The sequence below is a fragment of the Ciona robusta genome, chromosome 7 (assembly GCF_009617815.1).
Source record: "Ciona robusta chromosome 7, ASM961781v2".
Classification (NCBI taxonomy): Eukaryota; Metazoa; Chordata; class Ascidiacea; order Phlebobranchia; family Cionidae; genus Ciona; species Ciona robusta.
In genome coordinates this window covers 1825941-1846731 of record NC_143241.1, presented here as the reverse complement: position 1 = coordinate 1846731, position 20791 = coordinate 1825941, and the positions used below count along the sequence as shown (strand labels likewise).

Here is a 20791-nt window from a genome sequence, read left to right as displayed (position 1 = left end):
CGTGATATATTCTTTTTTCTATTCACGTGACCGCCAACTCCGTCCCCATTTCCCTTCGTCTCCATTGTAAAAGATAGGCACATAGTATTTTTGGACGGTTAAACTGTTTATTTTAAAAACTACACCAACTATTCAAGTTTGTTAGGCTAGTTTAGTTATTTGGTACGTTAACGCTTACAGTTTACCACTTGTTTAGGAAATTTAATTATTTAAAAAAATTAATTTAAAATTTCAAACAAACGGTTTTTTAGAAATATATATATATATTAGAAAATAGTTTTTTTACACAATAACTTTAAATTAAGTCAAAAAACGAAGAAAAACTACACAAAACGTCATCGACTCCATTGACTACAATAGTAAACGGGAACGACCCGCGAAAGAGAGACAGTGTATCGTGCTCTCTCCTTTGCCGACATTGGAGATGCGCCTTCTATTCTTTTTTATTTCTGTGAGTTCAATCAAAAATTAAAACATAATAAAGTCTACGTTTTACTATTTTTTTTACATAGTTTTGAAGAAGAACCATTCATTATACCAAATCAGAAATACAATCTGAGTTTTCCTCAGCATTTTAGAAACCAGAAACGATCAAAGTTGAGTGATTATTTTTTATTATGGGAAATGCCATGCATTGCGCCACGGCCAATTTTTTTATTCCAGCGGTTAAATTTGCGATTTTGAAACTCATTTTTTTAAAGCTGTTTCGTATTCTTTGATGGTAGCTTTAAGTCACATTTGAGCATATTAATACACAAATTTTGATTTTTCGTTGGTATGCCCATTTAACTGTGTTCGGTTTCGCCAGTTTAATATCAAGTACCGTTTAACACCAAGTGTCATTTACTTCCCATATATGTGCAAAGTCTGTCCGCACTTAGATTTGATTAGTCAGCATCCACCTTCTCCCAAACAACACCAAGCATATTATGATGTAATCATGTTTGCGGCGAACAAACATTCCCTTTACTTTACAAGAGCACTCGTTTCTACAGCGAATCAGACGATAGATTTGATTCATGGCATATATTCACTGTATTGGAGACTTGGAGTCATCTTAAGCTTTTGTTGATAACTTTACTTAAGATGTTTTATATCATTAGTGACGTCACGTTTGTTTAGCTTGTTTATTCTGACGTCTTGGCAACAATCTGATAATTACCGAACGTAAAGGCATTAGCTCCGCTTGATAATACTACATTGAGTTATACCGTATTTCAGTAATACGAACATATACGGCGATTTTGCATTATTTATTCACTATCCTATGTTTATGTTTAAATATTTATGCCTTCGTTGCTCGCATTATTTACAATGGTAGTGTCCCAATTCCCACACTATGTGATGTAGGCCGCTCAAATTTAACCGTGTTCACCTGCTACGTTTATCATATTTTGATAGATAGAAGATTATAAATTTAAATATTGGCATGGCCTGTATTCGTTCCAATAGTATGCGTAATATTACGAATTTTGGTTGGCACAAGTGACAACAAGAAGTGCGGCACAGATGAAGTATTAAAAGTGCGTAAGTTTTTTTTACCTTGAATCAGTGTTTTCATATTAATCAACATTAATAAAGAACGTGGGTAACGTTACAATTATCCCGACCGTGGCACATTCCGTTACTGCTGTAGGGAAAAGGAACTAGTCGACCGAAGAAATCGTTTCAGTCACGGTTTGATGGTCATTCTAAGATTATAAACAGTCGGCCTGTCGTCTATGGAGTGCTGATGTATTGCCTAATTTATTAGTAATATGCGGAGAAATAAAATGCAACCAAAAACGTTTCATATGCTTTAGATAAGAAAATGTTCAACTGGGTACTGTAACATAATTGGCTTCTGAAATGAACGGCGTCATTTTGGCCTTGAGGCAATCATCGACAAGGGAAGTGTATGCGTGTCTTCATTCAATTACTCACTTGAAAGCAGTTACGTTGTTCGAGGTGTTTTTGGTCTGCCAAAAGTTTCACAGGATGGAATAATAATTAAATTAATAGAAGTATTAGTTAGACATGTTTTGGGTATTAACTATAATACAAAATGCATTAATTATTTACTTACAGCTGTTTTAAGATATTGAAGTTGTGTGAACTGTTTTACCACGTATATATGCTGTAGACCTGTGGTGTGAAGTTGGATATGTTCAAATACTGAAAAGATTTAGCAGTTTGTAAAAACACAAGCAAGTCATGGGGAATAGTGAAAGCAGTCGCATGCATGATTACCGGGCGCACAATACCCCCCTTAAACTGCCCATGCCAGAAACTAAAGAAATTGATGAGAAGTTCAACAGAGTGCTGGTAAGTTAAAGATTGCTTATTTTGGCGCTAAAGAATCTTCTGGTACATAGCAGAATAGGCTGGTGGAAAGTTTTAGAGGTTGGTGGTTAGAGGTTGATGGTTGGGGGGTTAGTGGTTATAGGGGTGAGTGATGGGTGCCTAATAAAACTACAGGTTGCACGCGGTTGCAAACAGTTGCAGATATTTTGGTTATATCGATAACTCAAAAACTATTTGAGGTATCGGTCCAATAGTTGGTTTGTTAAACTCGTATGGTCATTTGACATCTATTGGACGTGGCCGCTGACGTTTCTGTCTGAAATAATTAAAATATCTGCAACCGAGCCCAACTGTTTGCAACCTGTAGTTTTATTAGGGACCTGTTGGTGATTGGCAAATAAGGCGGGGGGAATTCTTCACTAGCACCCTTATTTTAAATATATATTCTTTCCCACTATCATCATTAACTTTTATTTGTCATTATGTGTTGTTGTGTAAATGACTTTTACCCCCGTGTTTACAAATTTAACACACATCTTGCTTTACATCTGTTATGGGTACATCCCGAACATGAAATATCACAAGCAATCAGTTCTACTGACTCACTGCCAACATTAAGGGTGTATGTGTCTTTGCTCCAAATTGTTACCCATACATAAAATATAATCTCCAAGAAAGTTACATTTGTCGTCATTTAATCGAGCATTAGGTATATAATATATATGAATTAAGCACTTGTGCTATACAACTGTTTTTCCCCGCCATGCAAGGATAAATATGTTACACTAAATTTTCTAAATATAGGCACATAAATACAATGGCATGCAATCACAAAAAAATGTAGGTAAATGCCTATTAAATGCTCTATAAAACACCCCCACAGAAAGGTAGCACCACCATAAAGGAACTCCCAACAACTTGATTTGCAATAGAAAGCAGAATTATTACATGAGATGACATTACTTAAAACACAAAACCTTTTTTAAACAATAAGCATTAAGTATGTTTAAAACTAAAACATAAGGGTAAAACAACTATTGTTAGTAGATTTTTAATTGGTAATTATTCTAATAAAATCAGAACGAATTCCCTTATGATTAATTGTGAATCTAACAAATAAAAATACATTGTGTGCATAGTGCATTGCTCTGCTCTGCAAGTTGGAAAGTAGTTGGAAATAGGAAAATATTAAGTTTTATATGTATTTAAAAATAATTTTAGAACTGAAAACAATTTCTGAATATGAGTCGTTATACGGTTACTTGATTTAATGTTCTACCTATTACTTTGTACATCTATTTCGATAAACATGCATGGTATGTGTGGGTAGATGATTCGGGACTTAGTTAATTAATGTAATTGTTAACGATTTTTAAACAGGAAAGTTTGATGGTAATTGATGATGTAAATTATATATATATGATGAAATACAAGCAGGAATGCAACTGTTTGTTTTGAAACTAAACGTCCACAAATATTTTATTTATGCTTTTAAAATAATTGTTACTATGTTTTTGATTATTATTGGTAATACAATACAATGTACTAATAATAACAACATATCTATTTCTGTAGCTTTCTATGAACTTACCACCCGATAAAGCAAAAGCGTTGACCAAATATGACAACAAAAAGAAGTGGGAACTGATTTGTGACCAGGTAGGCTACCTGGTAATATTATATCCTATATAATTTCTAAACATAATATAAGTTCTTTGGGTGCCTATTTGACAAATCATAAAAGCTTCTCAGTTCATTCTTTATAAGTCCTGAGTCTGTCGTATCTAATCATACTTTCTTTATATTACATTCTTGACTCATTTCCAGTTGCATCTCAAGATACAGTTAGTTTAAAGTGACAAGTTGTACTGAAGCAATCATATTGTGTGATATATACTTTGTTGTTCTACAGTTCACTACTTTCAATAAACTGAAGTTTAACTTGAAAGCAATACCTGCAGCTGTTAGTTGATTTACTGATTTTACCATCTTTCAGAAAGCTTTGTAAAGCCAATCAGGCTTATAAATAATGTAGAAAACAGTTGTGTCTAATTTAATATTTATGATGTTATGCTGGTTTGTTACCAGACACTTTTCACAGCTTCTGTCATTCATATGCAGTGCGGAAGGTTTACCAGATGTGTGTTGGTTCAACAAAAATTGCAGTTGAGAGGGTTTTGTCAAGCTGAAAGTAAGAACTTTACCAAGGTGTACAGTTCGAAGTATTTTAAGTTGGAATGTCACGAGGCCTCTACATATATTAGAGCAAATATAGTAAATAAACACAGCTTTCTTTTCATCAGCAAGTGATAGTTTATAGTTTCTTAAATAGATTATCAAAGATATATTGTTTGATAACTTGTCAAGACAAAATTTATAGTCATTACGTTACTGTTAGTTTATGATCTTGTAAAATGACACTCCAAGGAGTATTGAATACAATTGAGAAAGTTATTCATTTGTCATTTAAGTCTTTGTTCCAGGTGAGTTACATATATACTTACAACTTTCAAGTATTATATTAATCTATTATTATAAATTTGAAATTAAAAATTTGTTTAAATGCAAAAACTGTTGTGTTTTATTTATGTAAAAATTAGTTTCAGTTATCAGTGAATAAATATACCAATCTTTGTTCAGGATAAAGTTGAAGTGAAGCATCCACCTTCATTTTACATACAAACTGTTCAAAGTTACCTCGACCCAGCATTGAGAAGAAAAAGATTCCGCAAAAGAGTAAATAATTCCACACGAACTTTACGTGACCTTGAAATTTCCCTTCGAACAAATCATATCGGGTAATATGACCTTCTGGTTCTTAGTTTCTGTTCCAAAAAAAAAAATATTCATTTTGGTCTATTTAATGTTAATTTGTGAAAGTTTTAATGAATATATTAACTCTTTTTTTGCAAGCTGTGACACACAATTTAAGAAGCCCTACTTTAGGTTAATAACTTTTGATAGTAGTATATTATGACCTGTAAACCTCTAAAGGCAACTGATAAATATTTTGTTCATTACACAGATGGGTTCGTGAGTTCCTAAATGAAGAGAATCGTGGACTTGATGTTCTTGTTAATTATCTTGCATTTGCTCAATATGCGATCATGTAAGTTCAACTAATGCTCCAATTTGTTTGGAATGTTTATTTCCTTAAACTACTGTCTTGGAAGTTTTTACTTTTTGCCCTAAAATTTTAACAACCTTTCCTGGTCACCTTGATCCCAATATGGCAGCAATAGTTTATTTTAAATTTTATACATTGTATAAATATATCTTTGAAATTGTTTTCATTTCAGATACGATGGTTCATCCTCTTCAATGTCTTCATCTCCCACCAAGTCCATAGGAAGCACAGGAGACCTCGGTAGTCTTGGAAGCACCCTCAGCATACGAGGATCATCTGCTATGACTTCCACTATATCAAGATCACAAACGCTTCCAAATAGACGAACACTGAAGAATTCTAGAGCAGTAATGGACAGGTTAATTTAATACATTTGATTATTTAATGTTTTGTCCTCTTTAAAAACTAATGGACACACGAATATTTTACCACACAGTGTGGTATGTTGCTTACTAATGGGCCTGCAACGATATATATTTTTAACCTTGAATTATTCATGCAGAAATCTTGTTCATAGAAACAGTTCAGAATGTGATGCGTATTCACCTCTTAAAAGACCGGATATTTAATATATAGATTAACTAAAGTCCCAACAAACTTATTACTATTAGTTTATTAATCACCGCAGTACAAAGTAAACAAATTGTACACAAATTATAGTTTTCAAGTAAGTCTGTGTTAGAAATTGAAAACATGGCCACTTTTCCTCGTAGTAAACATCATGTAATAAGATAACTTATTACTAGTTTTATTATTTCCTTCCTGGATTGTTGTAATGCTTAGTCTTATCCTAATACAACTACCTCTATCACCTTTGCTGATACCTGATAGGTATTGGAAATTCCGCTAAACCTGGAAATCAGTGGAATTTCTATATTTTTTTTAAAAAAAAAGAACTTTGTGTGGCATACATTTGAAAATTCCAAACGAAAGCTACCAGAATCCTGTAAATAACATATGCCAATTCTCTACAATACATTTCTAGGTTTTCCAAATCATAATACTTCCTTACGGTTGAATTTTTTCCCACTGTTTCTGTTTGTACAATTTCAAATGTCAATATTTCCAAAAAATTCCGCAACTGAAAATGAAAAACTTGTTGTTTATGAAATTAGGATTAAATACTACATTTTATACTTTCAAATCAATTAAGATTTTCAATAAAAATGACTGCAGAAGGCTTTTATTATATTTGTTAACAACATTTTCATTGCGAAAGATTGTTAAAAAAGTTTCTTTGTCTGGCTTTCAGTGCTGCATTGAATAAAAAGCCAAGTTGTTCAACAATGGCGTTTATACCATTGTTGTTAAATTGTAAAAAAAACTTTACAACATGTTGTGTCCCACAAATTTTAACCAACAATCAACTGTCAGGCCATAGATCAATTAAGTTTGAAATTCATTGCTTTAGCAAACGATGTGTGCTGTATTTAACATTGGGATGTTCTTGTTTATTTGAGAATATTTTCACTGGGTATTAATTGTTAAAATCTTCATTATTTACTATTTTCTTTAAATTTTTTATGTTAATAATTATTCACAGCTGGTGATGTAGAAATTTATTAATGTCTTCAAACCAAAGTTAGAAAATAATATAAAACTTTATATATAAGTTGCCAGAGCATCATGGTGCTCTATTTAAGAGCCATTGCATTACATTTCACCTATTAAGCATGCACATCAACACGTGCACAGTGCGTTTTGCATTGCAAGCTTTGTAAATATACCTAGTAAAAGCTGTGTTTTATTTATGTTATTACCACCTAGGGATGATGTACACGTGTGTATTACTTGTCTACGAGCAATAATGAATTATCAATATGGCTTCAATCTTGTGATGGCTCACCCACAATGCATTAATGAGATTGCTCTCAGTCTAAACAACAGAAGCTTAAGGTAAGTTTACCTAACCATTCATTACATACAGATACAATAATCATTATTGTGTCGTAGAACAAAGTCATTGGTGCTGGAACTTCTTGCTGCTGTTTGTTTGGTGCGGGGTGGGCATGATATTATACTTCGTGCATTTGATAATTTCAAAGCAATATGTGATGAACCTCTCAGATTTACTAAACTCATGTTCTTTTTTAAGTCAGAGACGGAAAATATTGAATTCATGGTAGGTAACAAAGTATATCAGTCGTACATTCTAGAAAAAATACACACACACGACATACACACCATGAAAAAGTTCTCTATAAATGCTCTATACGTTCAATATGTGCCAACGCTATGCTGGCAGATACATATTTACTGTACAAATTTACAAAAATGAATTAATAATTACTATTTGACCATATTCTATTCATCATGATGTAATCAATAGAGATTTGTTCTTAATATTCCAGGTGTCGTGTATGCAGTTCGTCAACATTGTTGTTCATTCTGTAGAAGATATGAACTTCCGTGTTCATTTACAACACGAGTTTACGTTGCTTGGTTTGGATGCTTACCTCGAGGTAAATGTCTTTAATAACAAACTCATGAATATCATAATTGAAAATGTTAGAAAAATTAAAAGAAACAAGTATCTTTGGTTATTAAAAAAGGATAAATATTCAGCCCATGTATTATGTTTTTATCTAATTTCTATAGTTACCTTTATTATATTAACTGCAGTTATTACATAACATAGGAAAGGTGAAGTCTTATTTATTACCAAGTCTCATATCAGTCAATGAAATTCACAGGCAAAAAACAATTGCTGTGGTCAGTCTAATCAAAGTCTGCTCATCTGTTTTATTTTAAAAATGCATATTAAATATTCTTAAGTGTGAATATAAGCAATATGAATATTTAATATTTATATTTTGTCCTTAGAACGCGCGTGCAGCGAATTACCTTGTTTGATTTTTGGTTTAGCGTAGCAATTATGTTGCCCTGTTGACATGATCACATTTTAAAGAACCGATTATTACTGTTAGTAACATACATTGTGATGATAAAATTGTTCAATTTTTGAAAAGGCTACCAACAAAAAATGTCTATCCCAGGTGTTAAAAGATCAAACAGTCACCCAAACAGTTACAAGTGGTAACTGATGATAAAGTAGGGCACCCATGTTATAATATCTGAATTTGCACCAACTGTGAGGATAAATATGTGATGTTCATTCTTTCTTTTATTCCCAACTTTGTATTTAATTTTCATGCAGGATTTGAAATCAACTGAGAGTGATGTATTGAAAGTTCAAATACAAGCATACTTGGATAACATGTTTGATGTTTCTGCTCTGCTTGAAGATTCAGAAGTTAAAGTAACAGCCTTAGAACGTGTGGAACAGTTAGAGGAACAATTACTTGATGTAAGATATGTTTGTTGTTAAATAGTTAAATATGTCTAGTTATAGACGCCTAACTTCTAAAAAGTCAGGGTACTCCGGATAAATTAAAAAAGATAAAAGTCAATTCCAGGCTTACTTATTTGCTTCTTGTCACATTATTAACTTAAAAAACTGGAACACAAGCTGATTATTGCACCATTACTATTGTGTCTTGTTTATTTTGTGATATTATAAAATCTGTGTTTTAGTCATGAAAGCTGGATTTATTATATTTTTAAGTAAGAACCAGAAATTAAACTGATTTCATAGCATGTACAAACAATCTGTTAAATCTTGTATAGGTTGAATCTCATTAATTGGTATATTTAAAAATACATAATAGGTATTAGTATACATATATATGGCTAATGGATGTTAAAATATTGTTTATATATATATGAACTAGATAGTAAAAGTTTTTTTAAAACATTTACTGTTGTTTTGTTATAACTTGCTTTATTTATAACTTTAACCAATGTTTACAATATTTCAACATATATTAACAACATCTGTAATTTCAAATAATTTAATAAATCCCATTAATTTGCTAAAGTAGATCATTCGAATAAAATAAAAGTAAAAACAGATAAGATAAACCAAGCACACATATGGTTCATTCCAAAACTTATTATTTAGTTAAATGAAAAGTTTCAAGAACAAGAATATGAAAATATGTCAAAGATTGTTCAGTTGGAGAAACAATTATCGGGAAATATTGCTGAGTTATCCACGCTTAAGGTGAGTTTTGTTGTTTAGTTGATTAGGTGTGTTTGTTCAATAGTTAATTCATATAAGCAGGGTAAGAACAAAGGGGTTTATATTCTACCAACTGATTCCAATGTAAGTAATATCCGGTGGCTTTAAATATAATCTGCAAATTTTAACAATGGTGGCAAATGCTTTAGAATGTCAAATGATGCATTCAAAAGAATAAAATTGTCACAAAAATACATTAACTACTGACAATCTAAAAAATAAATTCATGGTAATTTGTCATTGTACCGTCATCAATTATATCATGTCACCAATACTTGACACTAACCTGTTCTTATAAATGCTTCTGTTGTAAAACTGCAAGTGCATTTCTTACCCTCGTTTACGCTCAAACTTTTACACACGCTGCTCATGGATAGCTTGATGAAGATATCTATGAAAAGATTAAAGATTTCTATTTGCCCGTCAGTGTATGGCACGATGGAAACGATGATTTTGATCTTGTTTCCTCCAACATCACTGATATAGAGATGGATGAATGGTTGCCACGACAACCCTCATCATCGTCCATCAGCATTGGAAGCAACGGTTTTATCTCCGATTCTTCTTTTCAATTGGAAACTCCACAAAACGTGAAAGAAAATTTGCGTTCAAGTGGGGAATCCCCTCCTGAACCCACATTGGACGACCCGGACTTGTGGGGCATCGACAACTCATTTGCAATCGACCCAGAGTTTAGTTTCCTACACGGTCTCTCCATCTTCCCCCCAACCTCACCAATACATGAAACTTCTCCCTCACCCAATGATATTGTATCTCACCAAATACCAACTGATGATGAAGCAAAAGTTTTTCAATTTCCACAACTTCCACCAATAGGAAGCCCCACACAGTCTACAACTCAAATAAAGAAGAACGGTTTAAATCCTCTAGATCCAGAAATACAAGACATTATTAATCAAAAACCTCAAGTGATAAATGCTGAGCCAAGCTGGTTTAATCTCCAACTACCTGGAAATCAATGGCCATCAAACCAACTAATTCTTCCCAATATAGCCAACCATTTATCCAACATGAAGAACAATAATCAATCAACACTTCCCACAATATGGGAAGATGGCCAGGTCATCTGTGGTGCATGTAACACTTGCGTCATTAACAAAATGTTGAATTCTGTGCACACAGTTTCAGTGTCATATAATGATCATCTATGTTTGTTTGGTGTAGAAATAACATGTTTACAAATATTTAAATATGTCTCTCACATTACAGACCCAAGTTCACACTTTATCGAAGCAAAATACAGCACCAGCAACTCGTGCAGCACTTCCTCCTATCTCATCATCTGCTGCACTTAACATGGAAGACACACCAACAGTTAAAGTCAAAACCAAGGTACATCTAAGCTATACCTTGAAATAGTTAAATTTATCACCATATATTTATCCACAGGATGTGATCTCATCCCTCCCCCCACCATCCGCATCCACTCCTCTTCCTCTTTCATCAATCCCGGCTCCTCCACCACCGCCACTAGCTGGTGTTCCACCCCCTCCACCTCCACCACCACTGGGTGGTGCCCCACCACCCCCTCCGCCACCATTAGGTAACAGAAACAAAAAAATATGTTTATATTCGTTGCTGTTGGCTCATTTAAATATTATTATCAATATGTTATAAAATATATTTTTGTCAAAAAATAAATTCTGAAAAGTACAAATATTTAATTCATAATCTTTGAATACCGCAACCTTATCAAGTTTTATAAACTTTGTTGTCAAACACAGGCATGCCTAATTTTCCCAACCAAGCAAATCTCCCTGGTGGATTAAAAGCAAAACAACGACATCATCCAAAATATCGCCTCCCTGTGCTTAACTGGAGCGCTCTTCGGCCCAACCAAGTGGCGGGGACGATTTTCAACGAGCTGGACGACGACTCCGTGCTCAACGAGATCAACATGAACGAGTTTGAAGAGATGTTCAAAACACGAGCACAAGATACGGAGGCCGATCGTATGAGGATGCAAAAGATCGTGGAAGCTCAGCAGAAACGAGGAACATCATTAATCGATGTCAACAGAGCTCGAAATTTAGGTAAGAGTTAGTTTATAGTAAAGTTCTTTTTGTGTATAAGCAAGGTTCTACACTACAGCGAGCAATAGGATTATGGTTTTGAATTTATGATTTTTGATGCCAAAATTGAATGCCAAATTTGGTGAATCCAACAGCTGTAGGATGTAAGGATCATGAATAAAATTGTCAAGTATGATATATAAAGCCTTTAATTTTACTGTGAAATATAGGAAATATAAAGTTAGATCAACTCAGCTTATATTTGTGCTAATTATTTTGCTCCTAAAACTTGCGTGTCCAACATTAAAAAACAATTTTAAGAAACAAGGTGCTCACCTTGTTTATAACTTATTCTTTATGTTCCAGCAATCACACTGAGAAAGATTGGTTTAAGCACTGATGATATATGTCGTTCTGTGTATAGTTACGATCTCAAATCTCTCCCAATTGAATACGTTGAAATGTTGCCACGATTTATTCCAAATGATGGTGAATTAAAAGCTTTTAAAGATTATGAGAAACATGGGAAGTCGTTCAATGATTTAGCATCTGAGGATAAGTTTATGTGGCTGGTATGTACAGTTTACATTGTATATTTGGATGGTGTTTATTTAAACTCTATTGGCACCGACACACGATATCTGTTTTCGTTCCTATTTTGCCACAATTTTTGTTATTTTGCCAAGGTTGAAAAAGTATTGTAATGTAGGTTTGTGAGTATCGGTATAATTAAAATAACAAAATTAAATGTTACATATTTTGGCACAAATAGTTGTTGTTATTTATATTGTTTAAATAAGTATTAAAACAAAATGTTGAAATATTTATATTTATCTATTGCACTTATTCAATTACTCCAAGATTAATCATTATTTGTTGTTGATAGTTTGGTCGTGTGGAGAGATTGCAACAGCGACTCAACATTATGATATTCATTGGAAATTTCAATGATAATGCACTTTCATTGACACCACAAATAGCTTCGGTCATCGCAGCATCCATGTCCATCAAATCATCAGGAATGCTCAAGAAAGTATTGGAGATAATACTTGCGTTTGGAAACTACATGAACAGCGCAAAACGTGGAGCAGTTTATGGATTCAAATTACAAAGTCTCGATGCTGTAAGTTGATGATTCTTAACAACAGAAATGCGGGTTGCTATTTTAATTTGGGTTGGGTTGTCTACTGTTCTTGTTTTAAAAAGCCTTTTGAACTCCTCATGTAAAAGATTGGGAAATTGGTTGGCTAAACATTTTGCTTCCTAACATTTGGGTGGCGGAGAAGTTGATAAGCAGTGCCAGTGAGGGAGGACCGTGTTTATTTTTTTGTTATTTAAAGCAATGATAACAATAGGGGGTATAAGAATAGGATAACCTTGCTATTATATTTCATGTTATACATTGTGTTTATGAAACTTAAGAAGCAAATGTTTGTCTAAATGTCAGAATAAGTGTATTTCTGTTGTAACACTGGAACGGGAGAACTTAATTGGTTTTTAATTTCAGTTGATTGACACAAAGTCAACAGACAAGAAACAAACATTGCTTCATTATATTGTGAATGTTATTGATGTTTATTATCCTGATGTAAAGACATTCTATCATGAGTTACGTTATGTGGACAGAGCAAGCAAAGGTAAACAGAATTTTTAACCATTTTATATGGTTGAGTCCCATGTTGGAGGACATGGAATTTAGGTTAAGTTTGGCCCATTAGCCCCAGCATGCTTATATTTACATGTATGGATTCACCCCATATGCTGTATCTCCCTTAAGGTCGTGTTAAATGAATGCTTCGTATTTATTCCTAAAATTGTTTTAACATGTGAAGATATGTAAAGATCTTTGATTGATGAAATTGTATCATTGTACAACGGAGATTTATTGATTTTAGTTTCATTTGAGAACATCTTGTCTGATGTTGGGAGTATCCGACGTGGGATGAATCTCACACAAGATGAGCTTGAAACTCACCATCATCCCGTGTTGCAAGAATTTGTGACGAATCAACAAGATAAAGCTCAGAAGGTATTCCTGCAAACCATGTAAACATAGGTTGGCAGGGTGGCAGAGTTGCTATGATCTTTAACCCAGTTCACACAAGTTTAACCCGAAGAAAACTAGTCCAATGCTGTTTTAATAAAAATGTGTTTTAAAAGTATTTCTGCAGCACCCCTGTTTTGCATCAATCAAGTACCTGCAATGTACAATTGTCAACCATGACCTGTGGTAACCTTGTGCATTATGTGCTTAATGTGTATATTCTCTTCAGATCCTCCAAGATGCACAAACTGCACAAGAAGCTTACAAAGATGTGGTAGAATACTTTGGTGAATCCCCTAAATCGATGCCACCTGAGAATTTCTTCCCGATGGTGGATCGATTCATTAAAGCTTACCAGAAAGCGGAGAAAGATATTGAACAATGGAAGATTGATGACGTGAGTTTATGTAGTGGCAACAAACTCATATTTAAACCAATGTGTTATTTTTCCTTATCACATGAGTTGTTAAGAGCACTCACTACGTTACCCAAAGCAGCGCAGTGCTGCCATTGTGTGTGTGTGTGTGTCATACTTAATGATCAATATAATTAATAATAATTGCTCCAACCCAGTGGTTGGTAAGCGTGCATGAGGTGTATAAAACAGTACACCAATGCTATAACATATGGTCTTTGATTCCCCATGTGTTGATAAACAAGAGAGCAGGGCTCTAAATATAAAGATCTCTATTAATGCATATTCCTATTTTCTTCAAGAGCTTAAAAACGTTGACGTTGCACTTCCACGTATAAAGTTCACCAATGTTTGCCGTATCGACTGTAAATGTTAATTTTATTCGATTTAGGTAAACGTCAAAGTGAGTGTTGCACAGGTTATGTTTTGTTATAAAATGTCTAAAGCAAATAAAAGTTTTGTTTGTAACAACAAAAATAAAGTTTGCAGGTACAGAGCTTATCATATACGCCACTGTCAACGCCTTTACTTTCTCTACAGGAGCATAATATCAACTTTGTATGTTTGATTGTCCTACTTGTGGTTGGACATTTATACTATCCGATGGTTCATAACATTGTGGAGTGACCAGTGTTATGATGTCATAATGTTTTTGTTAATGTTTCAGGAGAAGAGAGCAGAAAAGCAGAGACGAGCAGTTGAGAGAATGGAAGAGAAAGAATCTCGGAGGATAATGAAGGAAGAAGTGATGACAGGGGAGCAGAAATTGATTGGAGAACTCCGACAGAAACAACGTAAAGAGAGAAGAGCTGTTGAAAGTAAAGACGGAGCAATTGAAGCAAATATTAACTGTGAGTGTTAGTGCAAAAAAATGCGCTATCTGTGTAGCTAGGTGATGGTGTGCTCATTTGTTTGGTTTTGCATGTTGATTAAAATTATTAATCTTCATGTATGATTGAGACCGTTTATTAAAAAGTTGTTTCTTCTCAGATATTAAATCAGAGCCGTACCGCCGGGAAGACACAGTGTTACGTAGTTTCCGTAAGAAGACACGTCCTGAAGTGACAAGAACGCCGCAAATGTCAACGATGCTATAACATTCCTAGTATTATTAATCATTGTTTCATATCAATTCACTCCTATGACGTAACAAAACTATAATTGTTTCACATTTTACACCAACGGTGCGACTTTTTTACTTTAAGTGTTTATTGAGTGTTATGTTATGCACAGTGTTGTTTACACATGATACAGAGTAATTGTTGTTTATTTACATATTGCTTTTTTCAAACAGTCTTTTTTGCACCAGGACTCCCAAGTTACATATGATGCCTATTGCAATTGTTTTGTACAGTATATCTTATTCAGCCATATCCGTGCCTTATGACGTCACGATGCAGCTTGTTCTGTAACTGTTGGGGATTTATTTGCATCTATGCCCTTTGTTCGTCATAATGTATTACGCTGCTATCCAATAGTTTCGAGTATGGCTATTATTGAAATTTCTTGCAGTATAAACGGCACTTTTTACGTTGTGGTGAAAATAAAATGTTTCTATGGCAGCAATAACCTTCTATACCACTATTACTCCCCATCTATGCTTGGAAAAGACCGAACTCTCTGTTTTGGTGACATTCCAAAAGTTTCTTCACCTGGAAAGAAGACGAGCTCCTGAGATCCGAACATCGCGATTCTCGCTGCGCTCCCATACACGGAGTCCAACCTCCGCAACCTCCACTCATCCCACTCCGTGATCCCAACATCCCATTCACCTCCCACAAATCCATCCGGATGCAAATGAAGAACAAAGTTATCAGTGATGTCATAATGAGCAGTGGATGTTGAATCAAAACCATCCGCCCAGGGATTCGGTCTGTTTATATTCGTGTCCTCCAGATGAGCACCTCTTCTCCTCACATACAACTGCATCGGGATGTTAACCCCCCAGTAAGCATAAGGTTTCCCTCCCTCCTCATAATTACGATATTGTTCCAACCAATCCCGAATAAACGAAGTTCCAGGTTGCGCCAAAATGAACCCGTTACTTATCTTACTCGATAAAGATCTGGATGCAGTAAATGTAAAAGGTTAAATATGCCGGTATAAACAACAAACGATTCTTTTACAAATTTACCATAAAACTTGAACAGATGAAACCTGTTTATCTTCGAGTGACCATGACACGGGGCTCTGAAAATACTATACGGGTTGCAAACGGTTGCAGGTATTTCGTTTTCTTCGACCAGAAACGCCACGCGTCCACTTCTAATAGACGCTAAATTACCACACGAGTTTAACAAACCAACTTTCGGTAAATGGTTTTAAGTTACGTTTGACTACCGGCTGTGACCGTCGGTTTAGGAGCCCCCTTTGCCCAACTTGGGAAGTTATAAATAAATAATGAAATTTTCGGTGACGTGGTAACAGCGGTTAGACCGCTCCTATTAAAATTATATGATACCTGTTCCAATGCGCGACGTTTCTATTTTGGCGTGTGTATGTTCTAGATATAAATGAATAAATGAATGTAACTTGCTTTACCCTGGGGTGGCCGGAAAATGACAATCGTGGGGTGTTGGGTTTGTTGCGTTTCTTATTCTTTGTGTCAGCTGACGAGTATTACGTATGTATAGTATTTCGAGGTGTAAGAAACAGAACAACCGTGTCAGGGTCCCTCATAATACGGGTTGCAGACAGTGCGCACGGTTGCCTGTCCAAAACAATAGATCGAACAAGGAAGAGTAAAAGTTCTCACCTTCCAAGTGTTGCCGGATAATTTCTTAATTCATCCAAAGGTTTCAAAGTGATGACGTCAAGATCGGCATATATTCCTCCCCTCTCAAGTAAAATACGAAGCCTTGCTACGTCTGACCTCAAAGTATGAGTTGATATCTAAGCACATGTTAAACACCGTTGAAAAACACGGGTTGAAGATATAGTACGGGAGAAGATGGGACACCTTCTTCATTGTTTTCTCGTCCCATTTGGTATAGTAAACAAAGAACATTCAAAGAATTACAAAACCGTATATTTACTATTTCCGGACCACTGTTAATTGTTTAACCCACGATCGGGATATTTGGATAGTAAGTGCTAAAGGTGTCCCGTCTTTTCCCATCCTACTATACACAATCTATACAGCGTTGACAAGAATCTGTTTTCTTACTATAGATATCAGATTGAGATCTGTACTCACATCGTGCCCGAAGATTGTGGTCGGTTCCTTTCTCCATACAAGCTTAATACAAGGAATTTCTTTTATTATTCTGTCCCATATCAGATCTGTGAACGAGTTTTATATTACGTAACAAATGATTTAATAAATATAAAAAACACAAAGTAGCTTCGTTTTATAGAGTAAGGCGGGGTAACTAGGAACGCGAGGTAATTTTGGGCATTTTTTAAACCTTTTTTGGCGGGTTTCTATATTTAATGATATATGAAGAGAAATTTTACAGTATTATTCTACAGTACTTTTCAAAGGGTTTGGGAAAAGGCGATTACTTTTAAATATAATACATTGATATAATAACAATTATATTTGAAATTCAGTCACAAGCACTTGGAGCGGTAATATATAACGACAGTCGTTATCACACGGGTCTTCATACACCTCGTGGCAGCTTACGAGTTACCATGTATATTACTTTGTAGGTGATTAATATAGGCGGGAGTTTTTCTTTTTTATATATAGCGGATAATTTGGACGACCCATTAGTGACCACTGGGTTGGAGCAATTGTCGTTAAGTGTCTTGCCCAGGAACACATACACCCACAATGATAGCAGCGTCGAGCCTTTAACCCATTACTTCTGGGGCGCTATAACCACAATGGACAACCCATTACAGGCAGGCGCGCTATAACCACAATGGACACAGTGTCGTTTATGTTATAGTAGGGTGGGGGAAGATGGGACACTTTGTCAGACGAGACTCTTTTTTAATTTTCTTTTTACGGACTCTTTGTAAAAAAAACACTGAGATAGAAGCATAAAGAAAATAGCCAGGGGTCAATATGACTTTAATTTAGGATAAAAACAACAAAAAATATCGGTTTAACGTTATATATATGAAGTTTACATGGCAAATAAACTAGCACAGCCTGTTAAACTCGGTAGGTTAACTACAAGTTGCAGAATACTGCTAATGTAAATATATTTCAACTTAGAGTCCCATCTTCTCCCACATTGTAGTTTTGTATGTTTTTATTGCCAAACTTTTAAAGATTTGCTTTTAATTTAGTAATTTATACCTCAGGGAATATTCAACTATAAGATACTGATATAATAAAAAGATAATATTTTGAAAATATATTCTAAATTTGGTCATTTGCACTTGGTGATAATTTATAAGAAGTGGCTTGTGCCAAAAACAGAGTAGTAATACCCAATTTGTAGCAAAAAAACTTTATCAATAGTTATGATCAATTTTTTGTTATTACAAGTTTATATACACTTGTTGGATACAATATTTATTTATAAATACACTTAATAATCAAAATTAACAATGATTTAAAACTGTCCCATCTTATCCTGTATGTTTTCGAATTTGTAAAATTTCACTTGTTGTGTGGAAAGTTAAATAACTCCTCGTGTGATTTATTTTATTTTATTAAATTCGTGTCAATTAATAAAGGAATGATAGTACTAATTCGTGGTATTACCAAATAAACGTTATCTATTTTGATTTTGGAAATATTTGGCAATATGTGCTTAAGTGTCCTATCTTCCCCCATTGTACTATAATTATTTTTTACTAGTAGAAGAGTTTTAAAATTGAATTAATATTTGCGCCAAATAGAGAGTATAATTCTGATTTCAACTTACTCGATTTGTTACCATGAACATTATGGTGGATAAATATGACATTGGGCTGCTGTATGCTTGCGATTGAACGGAGGGCAAGATATTGGAAGAAATGTGAAATACCAAATTCTTCACCAAACCAAATAAAATGAACTTCATTGGGAACAATGTATTCATTGTAAACTTTGTCTTTTTCGCTATCGTTTCCACAAATGATCTTGGTGAATGGAAGTCGATCACACACGATGTAAGATCGGTCTACTTCTGCCGAACAGTTCGCAGCTTTTCTTGCATTTTCAACAAGACGGGAAATATCTTTGCTTCGCGATGTTAAGACCTTTCTTGTTTTATCCTAATATGGTAAAATTAATACATGAACAACCTATTTCAAACTGAAAGTTTTACCGTATTGTTTATGTCTACTGATTTTATCTTTGCCGGGAAGCACAAAATAATCATTTTACAGAAACAAAATATTGTCGCCGCTCTGAGAATTACTTTTTTATGTCGTAAAATAAATGAGCAACCAAGTTTCGCCAATTTTGAGCACCTCATCCCAACACTAACACAACAAACATTATGAGAGCACACACAAGTTACTATGACCGTGTTTCCTGATCATATAACCTAGTATGATCATTGTTCTAAACTATAAAAGCTTCCGGCTTGCTATAAAACAAACATATTCAAATCGAACATCTGATATATAGAAGTCAACTTTATACAAATCATACTTAGCAATTTACGAATTAAAATTTAATATTCGATCACCTTTTAAAGCTGGAATAAATACATTTTATAGTAATTATGATTTGGATATACATGTGTCAAAAAATATATACGCATGAAAAAATATGTACAGAAGTCAGAGCAAATATTATTTATAAAATACGGTTAGACATAGAAAAAGATCCGCATCAAAAGATTGTTAAATGCACTTTATACTGTTTGAGATATAAAGCTCTGTGCGAGTTTCAAAATTAAACATACAGTATCGTAGTTTAATAAAATAATTTGGTATATTTCGCACTTTAGTTTTATGATTTAAAATTAGTTTTTATGTCCCATCCTAACCCAATTTGTTGTTTTGCAGGTATTTATTTTCAAAAAATTAAAAGGTCTTATCGCCTGTTGTGCGAAAATATAATGCCCAATATATTTGATTTATGGCCCATTTACCGATGTTGCTGTCAGTGTTGATTTCAAGATCGGTTAATATCGGTTGCATGCATTTTTATGAAAAGAATCTTCTGCAAAAAAATAAAGGCGCACAGGTCTAGACTGCAACGGGATTCCCAAAACGCTCCAGACGAATTACGTCATTTACGTTTGTGACGTAATAACAAAGTTAGCGCATATGACGCATCAGTAATGTGATCGGGTTTTACCCGAATATCCGTTTAATATTAGTTGAGTAATATTTGAAGAGGTAATTTTGTTAAACTATAAGTCGTTTACTTTTGAATACCCGGTATATTTATTTGGTTTATTATGACTTGTCCAATAATTAATGAAGATTGAACTTTTGTAAGGCTTTGATTTAACTTTTCTAAATTATTTATTGTAGACTGGGATAAGTAATCAATACAGCTATCATTGAACATAAATGTGGATATAACTCGACATCTGAACACACGCACTATAGGTCATTTGATTTCATATGACTTTGGACTAGTTTCAAAGTTTATGCAGTATATCGGTTTCTAATGCGATCATCCATTATCTCTGTGGTCGGAAATTTTGTCGTTGATTTATTTTATTGAAGCAGACTGACCGCATATTTAGTTAAGTAGCTCTCTCGTTTGCACTTTTTCATTTTTTTCTCTTTTACGTTTGAATTCTTGAATGATGCACTATTTGCATGCTGTCTGTTGCAGCCATTAGTAGATTAGATAGACCGTTGATCAATCTGATGTCACGAACCGCTAAAACTTAAAACCCTGCTAATATATCGAAACGTGTTTGTTAATTACAAAGGGTGTGTTATATAATTTTATTAACTC

General features: G+C 34.1%; 2 protein-coding genes and 1 long non-coding RNA gene across 6 annotated transcripts; 1 reads left to right on the top strand and 2 right to left on the bottom strand.

Moving 5' to 3' along the window:
* Window positions 1-1733: 1733 nt before the first annotated feature.
* LOC149733388 (uncharacterized) lies at window positions 1734-2202 on the bottom strand. Its single transcript, XR_016385298.1, has 2 exons — window positions 2066-2202; window positions 1734-1958 (listed from the first exon to the last, which is right to left on the bottom strand). It is a non-coding gene; the product is annotated as an uncharacterized LOC149733388 (long non-coding RNA).
* LOC149733387 (formin-like protein 2) lies at window positions 2078-15552 on the top strand. Of its 4 annotated transcripts, none has more exons than XM_089880917.1 (21): window positions 2078-2304; window positions 3859-3942; window positions 4924-5081; window positions 5309-5392; window positions 5583-5768; window positions 7178-7306; window positions 7364-7532; window positions 7762-7872; window positions 8568-8717; window positions 9372-9473; window positions 9869-10573; window positions 10722-10844; window positions 10902-11055; window positions 11237-11545; window positions 11891-12096; window positions 12411-12647; window positions 13032-13161; window positions 13420-13553; window positions 13798-13965; window positions 14651-14834; window positions 14974-15552. In XM_089880917.1, exons 1-21 carry the CDS (start codon window positions 2194-2196, stop codon window positions 15078-15080), a joined length of 3741 nt encoding a protein of 1246 aa, XP_089737043.1. In that variant the 5' UTR covers window positions 2078-2193; the 3' UTR covers window positions 15081-15552. The 4 variants fall into 4 exon arrangements, with proteins under 4 accessions (XP_089737043.1, XP_089737045.1, XP_089737046.1 ...); XM_089880919.1 differs by lacking the exon at window positions 9869-10573 and adding an exon at window positions 9534-9575; XM_089880920.1 differs by lacking the exon at window positions 9869-10573.
* Window positions 15258-19419, bottom strand: LOC149733386 (uncharacterized). The gene is made up of 5 exons (XM_089880921.1): window positions 19194-19419; window positions 18810-19140; window positions 17180-17265; window positions 16739-16875; window positions 15258-16048 (listed from the first exon to the last, which is right to left on the bottom strand). Exons 1-5 carry the CDS (start codon window positions 19341-19343, stop codon window positions 15568-15570), a joined length of 1185 nt encoding a protein of 394 aa, XP_089737047.1. The 5' UTR covers window positions 19344-19419; the 3' UTR covers window positions 15258-15567.
* Between the last annotated feature and the right edge of the window lie 1372 nt (window positions 19420-20791).